The 21,421-nt window shown below is 39.1% G+C and overlaps 1 protein-coding gene across 1 annotated transcript in view; it reads right to left on the bottom strand.

The window, feature by feature from the left end:
* Positions 1-21,421, bottom strand: part of LOC309394443 (protein SSUH2 homolog) — a 56,142-nt gene that overhangs the window by 32,863 nt on the left and 1,858 nt on the right. The window contains exons 2-5 of the mRNA XM_081957609.1: positions 11,789-11,887; positions 8,519-8,600; positions 7,084-7,213; positions 6,690-6,750 (exon numbers count right to left, since the gene is read on the bottom strand). Of these exons, the coding sequence (XP_081813735.1) occupies positions 6,690-6,750; positions 7,084-7,213; positions 8,519-8,600; positions 11,789-11,887 (372 nt within the window). The remainder of the gene's footprint in view (positions 1-6,689; positions 6,751-7,083; positions 7,214-8,518; positions 8,601-11,788; positions 11,888-21,421) is intronic.

Genomic DNA, 21,421 nt, shown 5'->3' with positions numbered 1-21,421 from the left:
CTATTTTATTAGACTTTCTAAAACATTGAAACTGCATAATCCAATGTTTTAATCTAATGTTTCATGGATAAAACTACTGAACAGAGAACTTTAATGCCTTTGATTCCTTCATACAATTACATCCATAAATGCATAACTATAGAAATTTGATTCATAAATAAATACTGTAAACTATGTTTTAATGCCCCTAAGCAACGTATGTGTGTTTCTATTTTCAGTTGATGTTTTCTCCTCCTCATTTTAATGATTTTTAAAATCATTTCTGATGTGTTTCTAGGTAGTTCACATTTTAGACATGCGGAAAAAGCAATTGGTTAATTGTCTCATTTGGGAGAGAAAAAGTTAAGAGGAGCAGAGAATGAAATTTTGCCCGCAGATGATAATTGAAAATTGGAAGAAAATGGCCTTGATTAGAATCCTTTTCTGTTTCTTCCTCTTTCTATTTGGGAAGACAAAACAAGCCCTATTGACTGCAGGTCTTACAATTGCTGCCTTTTAGGGATTGTTCCCTTCTGCTTGATCTCATTCTTTTTCTTGGCTTTCCTGGATGTTTGGACACATGGATGATCCCTTGTTTTTTTCTGTTTTTCTTTAGAAATTGAAATATCTGAAAAGGTTACATCTTGGCCACTGGATCAAAAGTTTGTTAATCTGAGGCATTTCATTACTCATCCAAGTAACTTCATCAGTCAATTTTTTTTAAAATAGACCAAAAGTCAGAGAGTTGTTGGAATGTACTGTAGGAAGTTGGCACCCACCCCTCTCCTAAAAGAATGAAATATCCTAGGAAATATTGAAAAGTCAGAATATTATATTTCCCTGGATAAGAAATGGAGAAACATGTTTTTAGGTAGGAAACAGACTCACTCTTAATAGCCCCCATCTTTGTCAATGGGCCATTAAAATGCCTGAGCCAGTCTGCTGCACATAAAAAAGATCCCCCCCTTCAGCTTCAGGGTGATGGGATTAAGGCATGATAGTATTAGCCCTTTACCCATCTCACCACAGGGCACTTGGGAAGAAGCAATGCTCAACCAAACCTGGACTCAAAAGACAGCCTAAAGAATTGCCCCTGCATAGCCCCATGGGAGTCTGACAACCAATCAGAATCAGTGACGTGCGGTGAGGTTTATGGCTGGTGAGGCTGGTGACGTCATCAGGAAGGCGGGGAATGGGACCACGTGTGCTGGAGGCTCAGGCTGCCTCAGCCTCCAGCACACGTGATCCCATTCCCCGCCTTCCTGAGCGTGCTCCGCCGGCTCGCGCTCCGCAGTCCTCGAAAGTGACTGGGGAACGACCAGAACCTTCCTGCCTCTGCTGGACTTTGTGCTCTCCTCGCGATTGCATATTGGGGAACCAGTCGCTTTCGTGCCTTCGTCATCCGGGAGCGCCGACAACATTTCTGCCTCTGCAGCTCCTGGGCGCGGCCAGATGGATGTATATAATATTATTATTATATATATATAGTATATAATATTATATACTATTATTTCATGAAGGGAGGTGAGGCTCTGCCTCCCCTGCCTCCCCTGACCGCACATCCCTGATTCAGAATACATTTCTTATTCAGGAACAGGAAACAGAGAGGTGGGGGCGAACAGAGAGTATAAAAAACCCAGGAACTCTCAGCAAGCTCTTCTCCTTCTTTTTCTTCTTCACCCAACATCTTGAAGTATGTGATCACCTTTTTCCACAGGACCTCAAACCATGTGGTCCTGTCCACTGTTAAAATCATTTTTCCAAGCAACTATTTTATTTCACAATGGTGAGCACAAGATCTCTGAACTCTGTTAGAAAGGCTTATATGATAATTTTATTGAAACATTCCTTAAAAATCATAAAAAGTAAGCCTAGTAAAATTTCACCTTTCATGTTCTTCATAATTTGTCAAAGTTAATTTTATGTGAAATCTGTAAAATGAGTGGATTGTAGATATGCCTACTTATAGGAGGGTCACTACTATGTTATATCTGATTGATTTTTTCACTGGATTTTTCACAGGATTCATGTATTACATACAAGATGTGCAGAGGTTTTTCAATATGGGTTGCCTTTTTTTTCTTTTTACTTGGTTTCTGGGAGATGGGGAGAATACCATTAAGTGAGTCACTCTTTCTAAGACTTCTCAATTTTTTTTATTATTTCAGATATTGCAAGAATTTCTCATCCTGGAGGAAAGTTGATTTTCCCCCCTATTACAATGGTTGTCCCACTTATGAAAACATATCACAAAGCCACCAGGGAGGTTAAAAACCCTAGTAATGCATAGGAGAATTTTATTTTTTTATTCTAAAATATTGACTGGCCTGCTATCTAAACATCTCCCTGCCTTCTGACTGGACTTGTATGGTATATATGTGAAGAAGATACACAAATGCATTCATTTATATCATATTTGCTCTGAAAATTCAAGGCAGAGAGCTTGAAACTCTTGGCTTATTTTATTTGGACCAATCACAACTATATGAGAAAGTGAGTTGCGTTGAAAGAAAGAAAGTAACCAACCCAAAGTCACACAATGGCCAAAGAAGAACTTGAAACTCAAGTCTTCTTGAACTCAAAATGGGCCATCTTAACTACTAAAACTGGCAATATCTCATTTCTTAAGGTTGTAGAGCCACTGTAACTTTGGCTCTGTCTATTGCTCTTCTTGATTAAATTAAAATAAAAAGAAGTGATTGCTACTGTAGACACAGGGAAATCATCTGAGGTGATGTAGTCCAACACTCCTGCCTAAGCAGAGTGTTGGACTAGAAGACCTCCAAGGTCCTTTCCAACTCTGTTATTGTATCCTATTCTATTCCAAATGTGATGGAGCATTAACCCCGATTGATTAAAATTCTAAGATAAAAATGCTCCTTTGCATCTCCACAAAGGTTATTGTCCAAGGAAGACATGCTGCTCTCCTACTTTTCTGGCCAGGTGAAAAGAGTTAGTTGTGACTATTGCCTAATCTAATCACCATTTCATTTGCCAACACACAATGCAGAATTCAGAGACAGCTTCTCTAGCTATAGTTAATGAGCACTGCCAGTTTCAAAAGTGTTCAAATATTCAACTGATCTTCATATCAGCAGTCCTGTTTCTCAATCTTTATAACCTTTATAAAACCATATGATGAAGTCAATATGCATCAATATCTCATTGTTTTTCCTATTCTAAGCTTGCATTTCACCAAACTCAATTCTCAGAATAACTCTTGTGTAAGTAAAAAATGGTTCTTGCATACCCATTAGGTTTACTGTATGCTACATTCTGGATTGCCTACGTAACCAAATGCCTTGTAGTCAATAAAACAAAGATAAACTGTCCTATATTCTTTTTCTCACCTCATTTTCCACCTTATAGTAGCTATCTAAAGATGTATCTTTTTACCATTTTTAAAACCTGCCAATTTGTTTGCATTTTCCTCTCCACATAAGGTTTATCCTTCCTTGTAAGATTTTAAACTACTCTTTACTTGTGTGAGGAATAAAGGAAATAGTTGAATAATTTTAACATTTTCTTCTATTTCCTTTATTTGCTGTGAATATACTGTACATTCCAAACCTTTTTAATCACTAGGGAACATATTTTTTTGAGAAATCACTGTTGGAAGCAGTTGTTAACCATCTCTTCTCCTGCAGCTTTAAACAATTAAACAGGTATTTCACATGTTCATGGTGTTTTATTATTTGACAGCTGATCTATCGCCTGTCATATCACTCCATCTAGTGGAGTCATTTCCTGAATATATTTTCTTTCTACTGTCTTATATATATATATTTCTGTGTAAAGATTCATAATAGTTTTCTCTTTCAACTTCTGTTAAGGTGTGTTTATTATTACTCTTTAGTAGTCTTAGATTAAATGTGAATTTTCCCTTGATTTCCTCTGTTTGTTGACAATCGTAACTAAGATATTGTTCCTTGTCCTTTGTTATGTGATGTTGTAACTATACATTCCGTTCTCATACATTGTTATTATTGTCCAAAGCTTTTATCCCTTGTCTTGCTTTGACTATCTTGATCATTTGTTCTGAATCTTGGAACTTAGATCTCTTTGAAATAAAGTGGACCATTTTTTTTCCAAATAGGTTTTTAATAAATCTATTATCTCATTCTCTTTTGCATAAATTAATCTAATCCTTATATAAATAGCTGACTCGTGACCACAACTGAGACCAGAATTTCAGTTGCTAAGTGATGCAGTCATCAAATGAATCATTAAGGAACAGGATTCAATTTTAGGACCATTTTTACCGCAATTGTTAAGTGAAGCACATGATTGGCTTCCCAGCTGGCTTTTCCAATTGATTTTGCTTGTTGGAATCCAGCTGGGAAGGTTGCAAATTGCAATAATGTGACCACAGGATATTGCAACCATCATAAACGCAAACTGATTGCCAAGCTCCCAAATTGTGATCATGTGACTATAGGGTTGGTACAATGTTCATAGCTTCAAAGATCGATTGTAAATCACTTTTACTGTGACCACCATAACCTTGAACTGTCATTAAACAAATGGTTGTAAGTCAAGGACTACAAGTATTGATCTTATAATCTCAATAGTTAGCTTCCAGGTCATTTCTTTCAAGAACACCTAGTCCTTTTATGCTTGACATCACAAATTCATAGCCTATTCCAGTCTGTATCTAAAGTGTTCTATTTAACTAAATTATACTTCCCATCTTCTGTTTCCTATTACATAGTTCTTATGTGGCCCATCTGGTGATATGTGTATTTATGTTGCTTAAAATAGACATTGATTTTTTTTAAAAAAAAAACAATCATATATCTCCTGCATTATTGTATTTAGCCAATCCAAAACTTCTTTTAACATCAAGTTTCTCCATTTTTTTCCACTTATGCATTTCAATCACCCCATTAGCAATATTTCGTTCTTTCAAAATACTGCATTTATCAAATATTGATTTTTTTCCCCTCATTTCAATGTCTTCTATCACTATGTCCCTAGTAAATGCATATACTTATTATGTACTAACACTTCCTGGACACCCACTGTTTCTAATAAACAACGATCCTATCATTTATTGACTCATCACTGAGCACATACTTGGTGATAATCTTCTTGGAGTATCAATGTTATTCTCTTCTTAGTGACTCATGCCTTAAATAGTATGATGTAATCTTTATTTTAAAGTCCCTCTAAGTTCAGTTTTCTCTAAAATATACACTGAGTGCACAGCATTTCTATTTCCACAATTCAATATTTTCCTTGCTCTATGTTCCAATTTTCTACATCCTTGTAAAACAAGAACCATCTCTGCAGTCTTAATGTTACTGAGGATGTTACTAATGAAAGGTCTGAAAGAAAACCACCCAGCTCAGAAAGCACCAAGGACCCCACAAGGACCTTCTCATTCAGGACTGCACAATTAGTGACCAGGGTTCCCTGTAGCTTTGATCTAACCATGCCATCCTGCCAGATTTATTCATGAAAGCCTGATGTTCTCCAGGAACTGGAAGATAACATGTCTCCTGGGAGGTTCTCATCATGAGGCTCCTAAATTCATCTAAATATTGCAGCTAAATAGTTTCTGAAAACCTCCTTACACATTTAGAACCAAATAGTTGTTTTTCTCAATAAATTTCTTCTAGATCTATCTATCCATCCATCCATCCATCCATCCATCCATCATCTATCTATCTATCTATCTATCTATCTATCTATCTATCTATCTATCTATCATCTTGATTATTATTATTGTTTTCATTTCAAGGTCTTCTATCACTACGTCTCTAGTAAGTGCATATATTTGAATCATTAAAACTATTGGGAAAGCTCCATTAAAAGAATAATTATTTTTTAGATATCTCACGGGTTAAAATATGCAGGAATGTATGGAAAAGAGAGAGAAATTTGCAGAAACACATGTCTACCTCAGAGATCAGAGGTTTCTTAAGATCCTTCTTAGGATATTTCACGCATCTGGACAATCAAAATATCTTCTATACAACCTTATAGCAATAGCACTTAGCACTTACTTATATACCACTTCATAGTGTTTTTACAGCCCTCTCTAAGCGATTTACAGAGTCAACATATTGCCCCCAACAATCTGGGCCATCATTTTACCCACCTCGGAAGGATGGAAGGCTGAGTCAACCTTGAGCCGGTGAGATTTGAACTGCCAAACTGCAGCTAGCAGTCAGCTGAAGTAGCCTTCTGTACTGCACTCTAACCACTGAGCCACCTTGGCTCTTATAACATTTTGTGGCAATGATTTACATTTATTATGTACACAGAGTAAATAATTTTGATTCAAATATTCAATTTTTTTCAATTCTACTCAATGTTTACCATTTGTTTGATATTTATTAATGGGAAATTTAGAGATTTCTTTTTGTTTTACCAATACAGTCTCCTAATTCCATGCCACTGAGAATTATGTCCTTATAATAGTTGAATATTGTCTCTTACAGGTGCTCAGGATGAATTGTTTTTTAAAATAAAACTAGGATTTTTGGGGGATTGTATCAAACACCATATCTGATATATTTGATGTAAAATTTCACACGTGTGTATTTGGAAACTCTGAGTCCTAACCTGATTTGTATGTTTAGATACAAATGACTGTTTACAAGTGATGTGCACAGGTTGCATTTCATTACTAGACCCTTTTCTGCCAAAAACTCTTCATAAAGATTCAGTTGGAATCAAATGTATCTCTTTAAACATTTACTTACTGGTATAAGGCTCAAATGTCCATTCACATACCCTCGTTTCGTTAAAGGTTTTCAGCCGATACTGGGGAGAAAGACATCTTGTCATCAAATGTTAATTCTAGAATCCTTAGTATGAGAAAAAGAATTTTTTTTTTTTTCCATTTTGGATCTTTTGAGACCTCATTTTAACTCACTCGTGGATTACCCTATCTGCCATCATTAACATGGTTATGGAAAAATGTTACCGAGGTCATTAAAGCATTCTGTTTACCCCTATGAGCTTCAGGAGTTAGTCAAACTTCTGAACAAACATCACCTTTTTCTAGTTTCTGACAAAGGTGAGACTTCTGCAATGCCATTGATTTCCCCCACCTAGCTTTGTTCCCTCTCTGGTAACCTATCCCAAAACACTTACTCTGTAGAAGGTCTGCGGCTTCAGTTCCTGAATGAGTAGCTCGCCAGCAGCTCTGTTGCCGTAGCAACATTTGGAATTGACAAAACTGAGCAGTGCACTCCTGGCCATGTCATCTGTCATTCTAGGGAACCTGGGAATTAACGAGAGAGCAAGCACACATTCAGTTCTAAAGCATATATGCATTTGGTCTGTGGCATCTCCAGTAAAACAGACTAAATTGAAGCTGGTGAGTTGAGCCTTGCAGCTCCGCTGGCAGAGAACAAGGATCATCTATGAAGAACCAATTGGCTAGTGGTTTCGGCCGTGTTTCATTAATAAATGCCATGCTTTTTTTTAAAAAAAAAACCCACCATACTTCAGGAATAATATGATTTTAACACACTGGTTTAGCATTGGCTGCCCTAATGAAGGCTTCATTGTGAAAACATTACCTCCCACAATTTCTAATCCTGAGTATATCCATTTGATTTCAGTACAAGTAATCTTCAACGTATGGCCACAATTGAGCCCAAAATTTATGTTGCTAAGGGAGACATTTGTTCAATGAGTTTTGCCCCGTTTCATTACTTTTCCTGCGGCATTTATTAAGTGAATCCCTACAATTGTTAAATGAATAACACGGTGGGTAAGTGAATCTGGTTTACCCCATTTGACTTTGCTTTTCAGAAGGTTGCAAAAGATGATCACATGACTTTGGGACACTGCAACCGCCATAAATGTGAGTCAATTGCTAAGCATTCGCATTTTGATGGTGTGACCACGGGGATGCTGCAATGGTCGTAAGGGTGAAAAAATGGTCATAAGTCATTTTTTCAGTGGTCGTAACTTTGAATGGTCATTAAACTAATGTTGTAAGTCAAGGATTACCTGCACATATAGATGGAAAGGACAAATGACTTTCACTGTTCTTTGAATCTTTGTTATTTTCTAGACTCTGGTGCCTGGATGGCATTGGGAAAAAACTTACGTTGAAACGAGCTGCTATCTGCTAAGAGCCGTGATGGTGCAGTGGTTAGAATGCAGTACTGCAGGTTACTTCTGCTGATTGCTGGCTGCCAGCAGTTTGGCAGTTCAGTTCTCACCGGCTCAAGGTTAACTCAGCCTTACGTCCTTCCTAGGTCAGTTAAATGAGGACCCAGATTGTTGGGGGCAATATGCTGACTCTATTGACCTCTAAGAGAAGGCTATAAAGCATGGTGAAGTGATATATAAGTCTAAGTGCTATTGCTATTGCTAACAGCACTTGCTAGTCTCCTATGAGGCCAAGACTTTCAGCTTGGTCCAGTGTTCTATCGTCTTACTTGGAGATGACAGCTCATTGAATGTGCAGGTTTAATTTACCTTTCGTTAAATTGAGCAAGGAAGCAACTCATCCAACTAGTAGAACCAGAGCCAGGACATTCTTAAAAAGAAAAAGCAATCAGAAATGACTTACCTACACGCCAGCAACACAGGGCTGCTCCTCTCTTCACTAAGTTTTTGTATCATCTCTGGAGGCGGAAATAATTTTTTCCTGCCTAGGTGGAAAGGTTCAAGGAAGAATGAATAATGACAAATAGATACATACAGTGATGGGAACAAGATGAATAAGAGAGAAAACCACTCATAGCCCTGAGGGCATATTCAATCAGACACCCTTTCTGTGTTCATGTGGTATCTCTATGGGTGATTTATGATGTTTGAGGTGTCCTCACCAGTTGCTGCTGTGAATGTGTCTTCTCTATACATTCTCTGAATCATATTTATTATCTATTTATTCATTTGTTCCATTTGCACACATCTCATATGTATGGTCGAATCACACAATTAGAATAGCAACAGAAAACGGTAAGCAAAATGCAAATAAAAAAGCAAAGTATACGTAAAAGCAATTGAAAGCAAATTAAACTCATAAAACATAATCAGCAGGTGAGTATTTGCAGTTTGAATCGGGACTTTCATTATTACTTTTATATATTCTGTTGTATGTCATTTGCCAACTAGGTGCCTGAGGAAGATTTATATGGTAGACAGCTCTATGCTGTTAATCTTTAGAGTCACATGAGAACAGCTGTATTTTTCAGTAGTATGTTTTCTCCTCTTTTTTACTAATAGCAATTCATAAATGGATGCATGCTAACAAATAATGTTAGTATTCCTTATGAGAATTAATTAGAATGTCTATGGAGATTCTCAGTCATCCAGGTCATGGATGTCCCAAAGTTGCTTTTTTTTCAAGACGCAACTGGACTTTCTGGTTTTTCTTTGAAAATGTTTCATTTCTCAACCAAGAAGAAGCTTTTTCAGTTCTGACAGGATGGTGGGAAACGGAAGGATTTCTTTCTTAAATTTATTCATTTATTTAGTTAAGGTCACCTGTCATCAGGGTCACCTGAGTGGTACAAATGGATGTGGAGCCTTCTTGGAACTGTTGAAAGGACATCGTTGTAGACTGGAGATAGATGAACAGCTCTCTCTCAACAGAGGGGGATGGAAAGGACATCATCTATCTCCAATCTACAATACAGTCTTTTCAACAGTTCCACACCCATTTGCACGGCTCAGGTGACCCTGATGACACAGATTAACCTCCAGGTGACCTTAATGACCCGCTAAAAGGATGCAAATGACCAGCTGTCTGCAAGGAGTCTAAATCCTTCCATTCCCCACCATCCAGTCAAAGCTGAAGAAGCTTCTTGGATGAGAAGCAAAACTTCTTCAAAGAAAAACCAGAAAGTCCAGTTGCCTCTTGAAAAAAAAGCACTTTTGGGAATTAATTAGAATATGTTATCACGGAATAGGACAACCTATGTAGATAATAATATTTTATACCATTTTTATATTTTGCTTTTAATTCTAACCAAACAAAATAAATAAATAAATCTACACAAGAAGCTATAGATATTGTTTTAATGTGAAACTGAGCAAAGAATTTTTTAATATACTTTACAAAACAGATGATGATGGCATAGGTAAAAAGTTTTGGTTATTATTTAAAACACATTTACCGGTTTATTATTCTATTTCCATTCTATTACTTTTAGCTGCACAGCACTCTTTCAGGTCACAGGGACCTAAAAATATGACCTATGATTCACTAGTCTTCCTTTAATCCACCAATTTCTGTTATATTCCAGTGATGTCATGTTATAAACAAATATATTAGCTTTATTCCTAAGAGTATTGACATGCTCTATTTTTTTTTACAGATTTCCACTAAAGTATTAACAGGGTCACAAGCAAAATAGCCTACATTATTATAATCCCAATGCTTTCTTCTCCAGCATTTTATAGAGCATGATTTGCACATACAAATATACTTATCTGTAGAGTATAACAATTTTTTCTCAGTTATAGTATTGGTCTAACCACTCCAGTTCATATTTGAAATAACATTCATTTTTTATGTTTTTAAAGCCAGGAATCCAAGTTTATGAACAAAGACTGTGTTACGAATATTATGATTTATTCTCCTGTCATTTGTTACTATATTGTTACTACAAATATTTTTCGGCCTTAAACAGGGTGGTGTCATCTATAAGTTAAATTCAGAAGAAATTGACTTGTTTTTTTAACAAAAGTGCTGCTTTTTATACATCATTAGCCAGCAAAGATCACTAGGGAACAAAGATCCTTGTCGTTGGCCAGTTCAGGTGAAATATTTTAGAGATCTAGGCTACAGTTAAAAATAGCTGTGCACAGAATTCATCACAATAAATGAGAATGAGTTTCCTATTGTCTAGGTCTTCATTATCCAGGAAAAAACATTGGTGGTAAAGCACCCCATAATAATAAAAGACCCTCTTTTGAAGAACAGTTTGTCTTGTCCCTTCACAACCAATTTGGCTTTGTAAATACAAGCTAAATGTGAAAGCCACTGAAGACTTTGGGTGGGAGGGAAGGAGGGAGGGAGGGAGGGAAGTAGTAGTGAGTTTCAAATTATTTTACTACTGGTTAGCTTGTGCGCGCACATGCACAGAAGCCCCTGGGCATATGGGCAGACCCTCCAGATGCCAGTTCACCCAATCCAGAGCGAACCAGCAGAAGCCCACCTCTGGAAGGAAGGAGGTAGGGAGAAGGAAGGATTAACACCAGACAAACAAACAAGCAGAAATCAATACCGTAATCAATCGAACAGAAAATCACACCCACACCAAACCTGGCAGGGCAAATTACTCTATCTAAAAGGAAGCAAACCCCACACTATGATGTTATTTAGTTGGGTAATAAATGTCAGCAAGGAAACAACCAAGTTAAGAGAACACCAAGGACTCCACTAATTCTTTCTCCATCTAAAGGACAAAATAATAATAATCCCACAGTGCAGATCAGGAGATTGAAAGAACCAGATTTGGCTCATATTAGCACTGAAAGTTCACTGTTTTAAATTCTCCAAACCTTATGTTTCAGTAAGGATGTTTTGAGAACTTCTATGTTTCTAATTTGGAATTAAAGGAAAGGTTCTTTGAAGATACTACCTGAACTTCTTTCAAAGACGGAAAGCCGTCTATTTAGAGGAAACCTCTTATGTTCAAGATTGAACTATTAGGGTATCTCTGCACAGACCAAAATTTATTGTCTGACATGTTGTAGAAATGTTTGGGTTTTTTTAAAAAAATGTATATTAAAATACAAGGTAAGAAACACTGCCCTGATAAAGAACTTGTGTTCCTGTAGTTATACAACTGCAACGATCAGTAAAGCTCAATGGGTTATATATACATACCATGATCACGAAAACTCCATGTATCAAGACCAATTGGCGTAAACAGGTCCATAGAGGGCACTGAAGGACTTTCAGGCTCTGATTCCAGTTCCAGGGTAGCTATTTTAAATGTAAACAGTGAATGATATATTTAGCCCAGCCATTTTATTTTTGTGCATAACATATAAAATACGGGGCCAAGCTACTTATGGAACTATCTTCACCCCATTAAAATCTGTCCGTCCATTTCATTCAGGCAGGGAATATATGTTGCAGACCTCATCAATTAAAGAATTCTGACTGGCGGGATCCAGGAAGAGACTTTCCCTGCCATTGCCCACACCATGTGAGATAAGGCACGCCCCCACACTCCTGGGCACCAAGAAAGGTGTAAACCACATGGCTCTGTGGCCTTGCTTAGAGAGCATAGAGGAACATGCAACCGTACAGCTGGTTATTGCCCTGAAAGCTCTCCCTTTGCCTTTTAATTACTTTTTAATATTGTTTTTAATTATTTTTGTCTTTTTAAAACTTTAACTTTTATACACTGTTTTTGTGTTTAAATATTTTATTGTACATCATTCAGAGTCAATCTGTGAGGGAGATGAGTGGTTCCAGAATGCAATTCGATAGATGATAGAATGGATGGATGGAGAAGGAGAGGGAGAGGCAGAGAGATGATGCCTTGACTTCTGATTGCCCAGACTTATGATGGAAATTCTAGTCCCAGATGTAGTTGTAAATTGTGGATTATGTGTACCAGAACTAAAAACTATATATTTCTATAATATAGGTCAGTGATGGCAAACCTTTTTCCCCTTGGGTGCCAAAAGTACGAGCACACTGGTGTGCCTGTGTGTACCCACAACCATAATTAAATGCCCTCACATTGTGGCCACCTGCGCATGCATGTGCGACCCCCTGCTGCCCCCTGCACATGCGCACATAGCTTTCTTGGAGCCTCTCCTGGGCCCCCAGACCCTCTGGAGGCTGGAAATAGCACATTTCCTGACTTCTGGTGGGCCTATTTTTCACCCTCCCTAGATTCCAGATGCTTTTTTGGAGCCTGGGGAGGGCAAAAATGGCCTCCCCCACCCAGGCCCTTCAGAGGCCAGAAATGACCCATTTCCTGATTTCCGGTGGGCCTGGTAGGTCTGTTTTCACCCTCTCCACCTTCAGGGGGCTTTCCGGAAGTATGGGCAGGGTGAAAAACGGTTCAATGGGCCCTCCAGAAGTTCATTTCTGAACTTCCGGTGGGCCTGTTTTTCCAACCACAGGCTCCGGAGACTTTCCTGAAGCCTGGGAAGGGTGAAAACGGCCTCCCCCTGCCCTCCAGAAGCCCAAAAATCAGCTGGCCAGCATGTGCATGCGTGCTGGAGCTGACATAGTGCAATGCCTCGCATGCCCTCAGATATGGCTCTGCTTGTCACCTGTGGCAGGTGTGCCATAGGTTTGCCATCACGGATATAGGTAGAAATAGCTGTGGGAAGTGGAAATTTAACCACTAAATTCAGCCAGCAATTTAGTAAAATAGATTTTTAGCAATCTATAATGCAATTGTACAAACAATTGAAAGTTACAAGAAATGAAGCTTTTGATGAGTTATTGAATTTTTTTCCTCAACAAATTGTTGAATGCTTTTTTTAAAAAAATAAACTATTTTTAGCAACTTCTGTTGTGTGTGAAAAATGTGTTTCTACTAAAGTACTATAGTGGAGTATTTTAAATCCTTTTAAAAATCCATACAAGATACAATTTATATCCATGGATGTTACAGGAAATGCCTCCTGCTTACAAAGTACATTTCTAAAAGCAAAACAGTGATTTGATGTCATCATTCATGATCTGACTGAACAGAATTTTCTGCTAAAAGCTTTCACATATTCTTCACAAAGCAAAAAATAATATTTCAATTTTTTCTCACAAAAAAATGGAAGAAATAAACAAGCTGCAGAAGATTTCACATGAAGGTTGCCTCCGTTAAACTGAATATAAAGGCAAAAGAGGGTGTTTTTTTGTTCCATGACATGAGCAAATATGCAGTAACTTTTATTGTGAACTCTCTTCACATTCTATAGTAAAATGTATAATAAATTAAAGTCTTGAGGTTCATATATGTTAATCTCTTTCCTCAAAAACCCATGATGGACTTTTCTAGAAAAAATAAAAGAGTCCGAACGAGGTCCAAAGTTCTGATACAGACACAGAGGTGGGTTCCTACCAGTTTGGACCAGTTTGGCCGAGTAGGTAGTAACTCGGAGTAGGTAGTAACTCGGTCTGCCATGCCCCCAAACCGGTTCTATCGGCAATGGCACCACCTTGATTTTCAGTTCTGTGCATGCGCAGACAATCTTCATTGTAGAAATATATTTTCCCCCTTTTCTAACGTGCGCATGCTCAGACCTTTTTAGATGCAAATGTGCACATGAGTTTTTTGCGCACCAAACCAGTAGTAAAACCGGCAGCAACCCACCCCTGCCCAGATGGATGGTTGGTCAAGAACTTTGACTGAATAAGCCTGAATCTTTAACATGTTTAAAAATATAAGAAATTATGAACTTGTAGTTTTATTTATCCCTGTACAGATTTTACTTAATTTCCATCCCTCCCCTTAGAGGGGGATAAAATTTCATAATTCACACCAAGTGACCGATCACCAGGACACAGCCAATGTAAGACTGGTTGTCTCTCTTTTGAAACTTATTACATCTTGATTGCCTGATGTTATTCTGAGTGAATTCACTGTGAATGCCTATCTAAAGTGCAAAGATCCATGAGTTCATTTTCTAGCAGAGGGTATGTACCGGTGGTGGAATTCAGCCAGTTCGCACCTATTTGGGAGAACCAGTTATTAACTTTCTAAGCCAGTGATGGCGAACCTATGGCACGTGTGCCACAGGTGGCACGTGGAGCCATTTGTCAGGACACGCGAGGCGCTGCCCTGTCAGCTGGCCAGCGCGCATACGCGCGCTGGCCAGCTGAGTTCACCATTTTTAAAAGCCATTTTTTTGCCCTCCCCAGGCTCCAGAGGCTTTATAGGAGCCTGGGGAGGGCGAAAAGAGCCTCCCCTGCGCGCCCCCCGGAGGCCCTCCGGAGGCTTCAGGGACCGTCTGGAGGCTTCCCTGATGCCTTTGGAACGCTTAAAATGACTCTCCGAGCAAACCGGAAATGACTTCCGGTTTGCTCAGAGGGTCATTTTAAGCTCTCCGAAGGCGTCAGGGAAGCCTCCGGAGGGCCTCCGGGGGGTGGGGGAGGCTCTTTTTGCCCTCCCCAGGCTCCTATAAAGCCTCTGGAGCCTGGGGAGGGTGAAGAAAGCATGTAAAAATGGGGGGTCGCCACTGTTGTGCGCGCATGTGCACTGGGGGTGTCGCGCATTGCATTATGGGTGTGGCACGCCTGCACACGACCCCCCCTGCACTTCCCCCACAAAAAAGGTTCGCCATCGCTGTTCTAAGCAATTCAGAGAACCGGTTGTTGGAAGAAATCTCATTTTGGTTTTTTCACCTTTACATGGCTAATCCTGTAAGGAAGGCAGGAAGGAAACATTCTGGTGTTATTTCTAGCCTAATCTTTATTGCCCTGCTTACAGAAATTGCCTCTCCGGTTAACCCTTATTACATTGTAACAACTAAGGAAAAGCGCCCATCGACGTGAGTGATGTTGAGTTGGCCACACCCGCCCAGTCACATGACCACCAAGCCACGCCTACCCAGCTGGTCATTAGGGTAAAGAACGGGTTGTTAAATTATTTGAATCCCATCACTGGTATGGATTCTATAGAATAACATCTGGCTGCCTATGTAGCAGATGAAATAAATGAAAGCAATGGTGAAACATTTTCCTTGCAGAAGCAAAACATTGCATCTGTGATGTGAACATCATAGAACAAGGCAAATTTATGGATCCTTAAATCAGCATACCTGCCTTTTCTTCTTCCTCCGGCTAGGCTATCCAATAAATGGCCAAACCCAGCAGTCTTGGAGGAAAAGATTGCAACATTCTTTTTATTAACAGATGGGCATATTTTTATTTCTCCCCTGAGCTGTTTTTTTCCTCCCCTTCAACAACAACAACAAACAGATTTTTAAAATAGCAAGAGTGTAATAGTAGCTCAGGGATTTGGCAGGAAGAAAAAAAACACAGTGTGTGCTGACATAACTTATGTATGTTGCTGGAACTACAGACAATGTGCTTGAAATACTGGATGTTTACAGAAAAGGTAGCCCGTTATCATTTTGTCTCTACCTCCCCCCCCCCAAAAAGTGCCCCATGAGTGGAGAGATGAGAACTTAGCAGCAGAAATCTTGGAGGGCAAAAATATTTGGGGTGAGTTGCAGCAGATTGGCAAATACCGTAGCTCCAACTCTGCTCCAGTTGCTTAACAACTACACTTCCAAAATCTTGGATAACTCAGATGTAGCTTTCATTCATTGACTGCAGCTTATTCCAGTATTAGATTCAAGAGATGCTGCAGTTAATTGATCTATCTTCTAAGTATATTTTTATAAATATATTCCGTATTTTGATATTCAAATGAAAAACAAAATAGACCTGCAAGTTAGGCTCTCTTGTTTTAGAGCCGTGATGGAGAACCTATGGCACGCGTGCCACAGGTGGCATGCAGAGCCCTCTCTGCAGGCATGCCAGCTGTCATCCCAGCCCAGATCCACTGCACATGTGCGCATTCCTCCTGCCAACAGGAGTCCTTCCAGGCCCAAAATGGGGCATGGGGGGCACACACTGCCCCCCACCCCATTTTGGGCCTGGGAAGTCTGGCACCAACCTGGAAGCCATAATGAGCATGGGGGGCGGGGAGCCTGTGTGGGGGGAGGGGGAGCACAGGGGTCATGTGTGCATGCACGGGGGGGTCACGTATGCATGCGCAAGGGGTGGGGCACACGTAGGGGGGTTCTCACACACATTACATTCATTACATTGCTTTCAGCACACGGCGAGAAAAAGGTTAGCCATCACTGAATCTAGAGGAATATTTGTCAACCTCAGCAACTTTAAAATGTCTGGATTTCCACTTGCAAAACTTCCCCAGCTAGCATTTTCTGTGTGGTTTATCTTGTTCAGTTCAACTTCAGGTATAAGTAATCCTCAACTTATAACCATTTATTTAATAACAGTTCAAAGTTACAATAGCCTTGGAAAAAGTGTTTATGACCTGTACTCACACGACTGTACGACTCTTGTGTCAAGGGATCACACTTTGGGCACTTGGCAACTGACTCACATTTACGACTGGTTGTGGTGTCCTGCAGTCATGCGATCACAATTTGTGACCATTTGTGCTGATTCTGGCAAAAAAAAAAAAAATCCCATCCACCAGGGAAGCTGGATTTACTCAACACTTGATTTACTTAATAACTATATTATTCACTGAAAGGTTACAGTGATTCACTTTAAGCTCATGGTAAAAATGATCATAAAATTGATGATATCTTGACTTCTGACTGCCCAAACATATGACGGAAATTCTGGCCCCAACTGTAGTTGTAAGTTGAGAATTACTTGAAGCAGAACAAAAAGCTATATATTTCCACAATATAGGTAGGAATAGCTGTGAGAATTGGAAATTTAGCCCCTAAATCCATAAGATATTAACTGCATTTACACTCCACTGAATTCATTAAAGTATAAAATATGGGTTAATATGCTACATGTTGTACAGCTAATGTAAGAATATTAATGAGTGTTATTATATATATCTGTAAAATAAAATAAATGAGTTGAAAATCATTACGTGAGGAATGATGGGATTTTATTAGTTATATAAGCAATGTGCAAGCGTATCTGGCAACAATGGGCATCATAAATTGTGGGAAAATTAAAATGTACCATGTGATGTTTATATTTAATTTAGTATATTTAATTAAGTATTAATTAAAATAAGAGTTATTTAATAAATTGAGATTTTCATTTTGAGTCCCTCAAGTTGCTGTAAATAGTCTGACCATGGATACCACTCTCGGTACTTACTTGTCCTTCTTCAGGCTTCATGTAATTTATTTAAGGTACTTTAAGAAAATAACCAGTGTACTAGCCTGCTGTACAATATTGGCTTCCAGCATCACGTTTATTTCCAAGAATACTGTTGAACCACATTATTCTTTCCCCCACCAGAATGTTGGGACAGGTGTGTTTTTGAATGGGAGATGCTTTGTCCTTAGATTTATCCACAAATTATTTTTATTTTGTCTGAATAGTTTCCCCTTGGAAAATGACCATCTACAACTAGCCACACTTTCCAGAGCAGTCCTTTTATAAATGGAGATGTCCTCCTACATGAGGCTTTTTATGGGAATGCTTACAACTTTCACTATTCTGAAAAAAAAAGTCTGGAGACCCATTTTTTCCTACAATGCCTAGGCTGTTTTGACAGAATACAGAGTTGGAAGAGACCTTGGAGATCTTCTAGTCCAGGGGTGTCAAATTTGATTTAATTGAGGGCCACATCAGGGTTATGTTTGACCTGGGGGAGCAAGGGAGGCATGGACAGGTTGGGAGTGGCCAGATCAACGCCACCCGTGTGATCAAATGCCACTTTTGCTAGTAGTTTGTTTTGCTAGGACTCGGCCGGTGAAAATGGAGCTCGTGCACGGCCCTCCCAAGTTCCGTTTTTGCTAGCAGAGGCACTGCAGACTGCTCCCTTGCTGTTTCCAGAGCGACCCCATAGGCCAGATCTAAGATCACAGGCCTTGAGTTTGACAACCCTGTTCCAGTCCAATCCCCTGATCAAGCAAGAAATCCTATACTAGTGATGGCTAACCTTTTTGCCATCACATGCCAAAAGTTGGGGGAGGAGGTCATGCACGCACGTACTGCACCGATAATTGTATGGAACCACCCCCCCACGCATGCACGCACAACCCGCCTGAGCTTCCCCCGCTTTTGACATGTGATAGCACGGTGGACCCATTTTTCAGCCTCCCCAGCTCCAGACCATTTCTAGGAGCCTGGGGAGGACAAAAAAGACCTCCTCCCCCTGGAGACCCACCAGAGACTGAAAACAGCCTGTTTCCCAACTTCTGGTGGGCCCAGAAGGCCCAAAAATCAGCTAACCCATGCGCAAATCACGCCAGAGCTGAGCTTGCATGTACTCCTTCGTTCTAGGTTAACATTTCAACATGTCACTTCTAATCACAAAGAACAGCCAATTTTTCACAATGGTTATTTTACTATATCGGATAAATATCTAAATGAACTACTTCCATATTTATAGTGACTCCAAAAAACTTTATTGTTTCTATTCATTTCCCCCCAAATGACCAGACGTGATTTCAAATGAGAGTAGTCAAAGCTGCAACTTTATACATTATAGAAATAAACATGAGGACACATGAATATTCTCTGGCTGGATTTCAACATAGTATTGTATTTTCCCAGCTGGATTGCTATAGCAACAGGACTACTCTGGAAAGCATATTCTCCAAACAGAACTATTTATAACTTTGTTCTTTATTAGATAAATTATTTTCGGAATGGCTTGAGTCACATACACAGACTTTCCCTTTTTAATTAACCTTATCTATGGCATGTACAAAAATCAAACTGAAGTTTTAAATCAGTCTGTCTGAACAGATTTTATAATGACTATTTTATAGCCACATTGAATTAGTGTTTAAATTAATGGCTGAGTAAAAACAAAATCTTGAATTCATCCTTTTTTGCTCAAATATCAGTGGCCACTGAAATTGAAGCTATGAGAAAGTTGCACATCTATAGCATCTTTACGGTTACTCATATAACTGGTTGGGTGGTTGTATGTGTGTGTAAAGAGATGCTATATGCTTTGGTATGTCACAATACAAATACCACTTTTCACATTTTATTTTGTTTTTACAACCCTATAATCCCTTGCTTTGTGGTGGGGTCAGGAAGACTGAGTGATGCTGAGCATTTACTGGCCAGATGCCCTTCCTGATGCCTAGATGGAGTTTGCAGCAGATATTTTCTCTTTGTGCCCCTGATAGAGAAACATTTGTTACTCCCTAGGATTGAACTCTTAATTTCACGAGTAACAGGTGAGCATCTTCACCTCTAGGCCACCGTGTTGCAAATACTGCTTCAAACATACTTGCATCATAATGAATGTTGTGACATTTTGTGGTCTTTGGGGCTCGTTATAGTTGCTTATGGCTGCATGATTTGCTCTTTTAAAAGATTCAGAAAACTTAAGGAAGTGGTGTATTTGTTTCTTTGTTTGTTTGTCTGTCTTGTATTATTATAACTGCTAACCATTTGAGGACTAAATTTGTGTTAAAAGAATGTGTGACCACTAATCCACATCTTCATAAAAAAATTAGTTTGCTCCATTGGGGCCTCATGCAAATCACATGACATAAATTGCTTGTTGAAGTGATGTGGCATATGTTGAGCAGGGTTGTCCTACATGCTACCTGAAACATTCCTCACATGGCAACCTCTTGTTGCTTTCTTGGTGGTACCCTGTTTCCCTGAAAATAAGCCCTCTCCTGAAAATAAGCCCTCCCTTAAAACATTGCAACACAGCAGCAGCCATGAGGTGACCATGCTCGCCACCTCCTGCAGCTCAAAAATAATAAGACCTCCCAGAAAACAAGGCCAAGCATTTATTTCAGGGGTCAAAAGAAAACAAGATCCTGCCTTATTTTCGGGGAAACACGATATATAGCAAATTGATGTACATAGTATGGTGGAATGAACTTTGGATTCCCAGGAGTGGGTCTGTATTGCAGAAGAATAAGAGACAGTGACATTTAGATAGTTCGGTTGGGAGAAAGAGGAGCAGAGTAGCTCCTCCTTAGAAGTTATCAGAATACATCTTTAATAATGTGAGTAGTTGCTTTAGTCTAGAAATATTTTTCTCTATACATAAAGAACAATAAAGGGAACTACTGAAACTCTGTATGTTTTCTTGGTTTTGGAGCCTGACATATAGGGAAGATTTCTTTCACCAAATACCCTGTAATTATGTTGGACTTCAATTTCCAAAGTTCCCATCTACTGCAATTGCTGGAAAACTGGAGAAATCTGTGTAAATGATACAATACAATACAATAGTAGAGTTGGAAGGGACCTTGGAGGTCTTCTAGTCCAACCCCCTGCCTAGGCAGGAAACCCTATACCGTTTCAGACAAATGGCTATCCAACATCTTCTTAAAGACTTCCAGTGTTGGGGCATTCACAACTTCTGGAGGCAAGCTGTTCCACTGATTAATTGTTCTAACTGTCAGGAAATTTCTCCTCAGTTCTAAGTTGCTTCTCTCCTTGATTAGTTTCCACCCATTGCTTCTTGTTCTACCCTCAGGTGCCTTGGAAAATAGTTTGACTCCCTCTTCTTTGTGGCAACCCCTGAGATATTGGAACACTGCTATCATGTCTCCCCTAGTCCTTCTTTCTCTTAAGCTAAACATACCCAATTCCTGCAACCGTTCTTCATATGTTTTAGTCTCCATAGATCTTAGTGTCCTTAGATCTATCACTTTAAGCAGAACCTAAACTTGATGTGCATCAAGACATCAATTTCTATGCACTACTCTGTGCAGCCTACTTGATACTACAGAGATCAAATAAGTGCACATTGGTTTGTGAGTTATCAATTCCAACTTCTTTGTGAGAAGAAAAAAATTCAGGCAGTAACACACAGCTCCTTTGTATAGCTATTTT

The sequence above is a fragment of the Natrix helvetica genome, assembly GCF_964273705.1.
Source record: "Natrix helvetica genome assembly, chromosome: 1".
NCBI classification, from domain to species: Eukaryota; Metazoa; Chordata; class Lepidosauria; order Squamata; family Natricidae; genus Natrix; species Natrix helvetica.
This window is presented reverse-complemented; position numbering and strand designations above follow the sequence as displayed.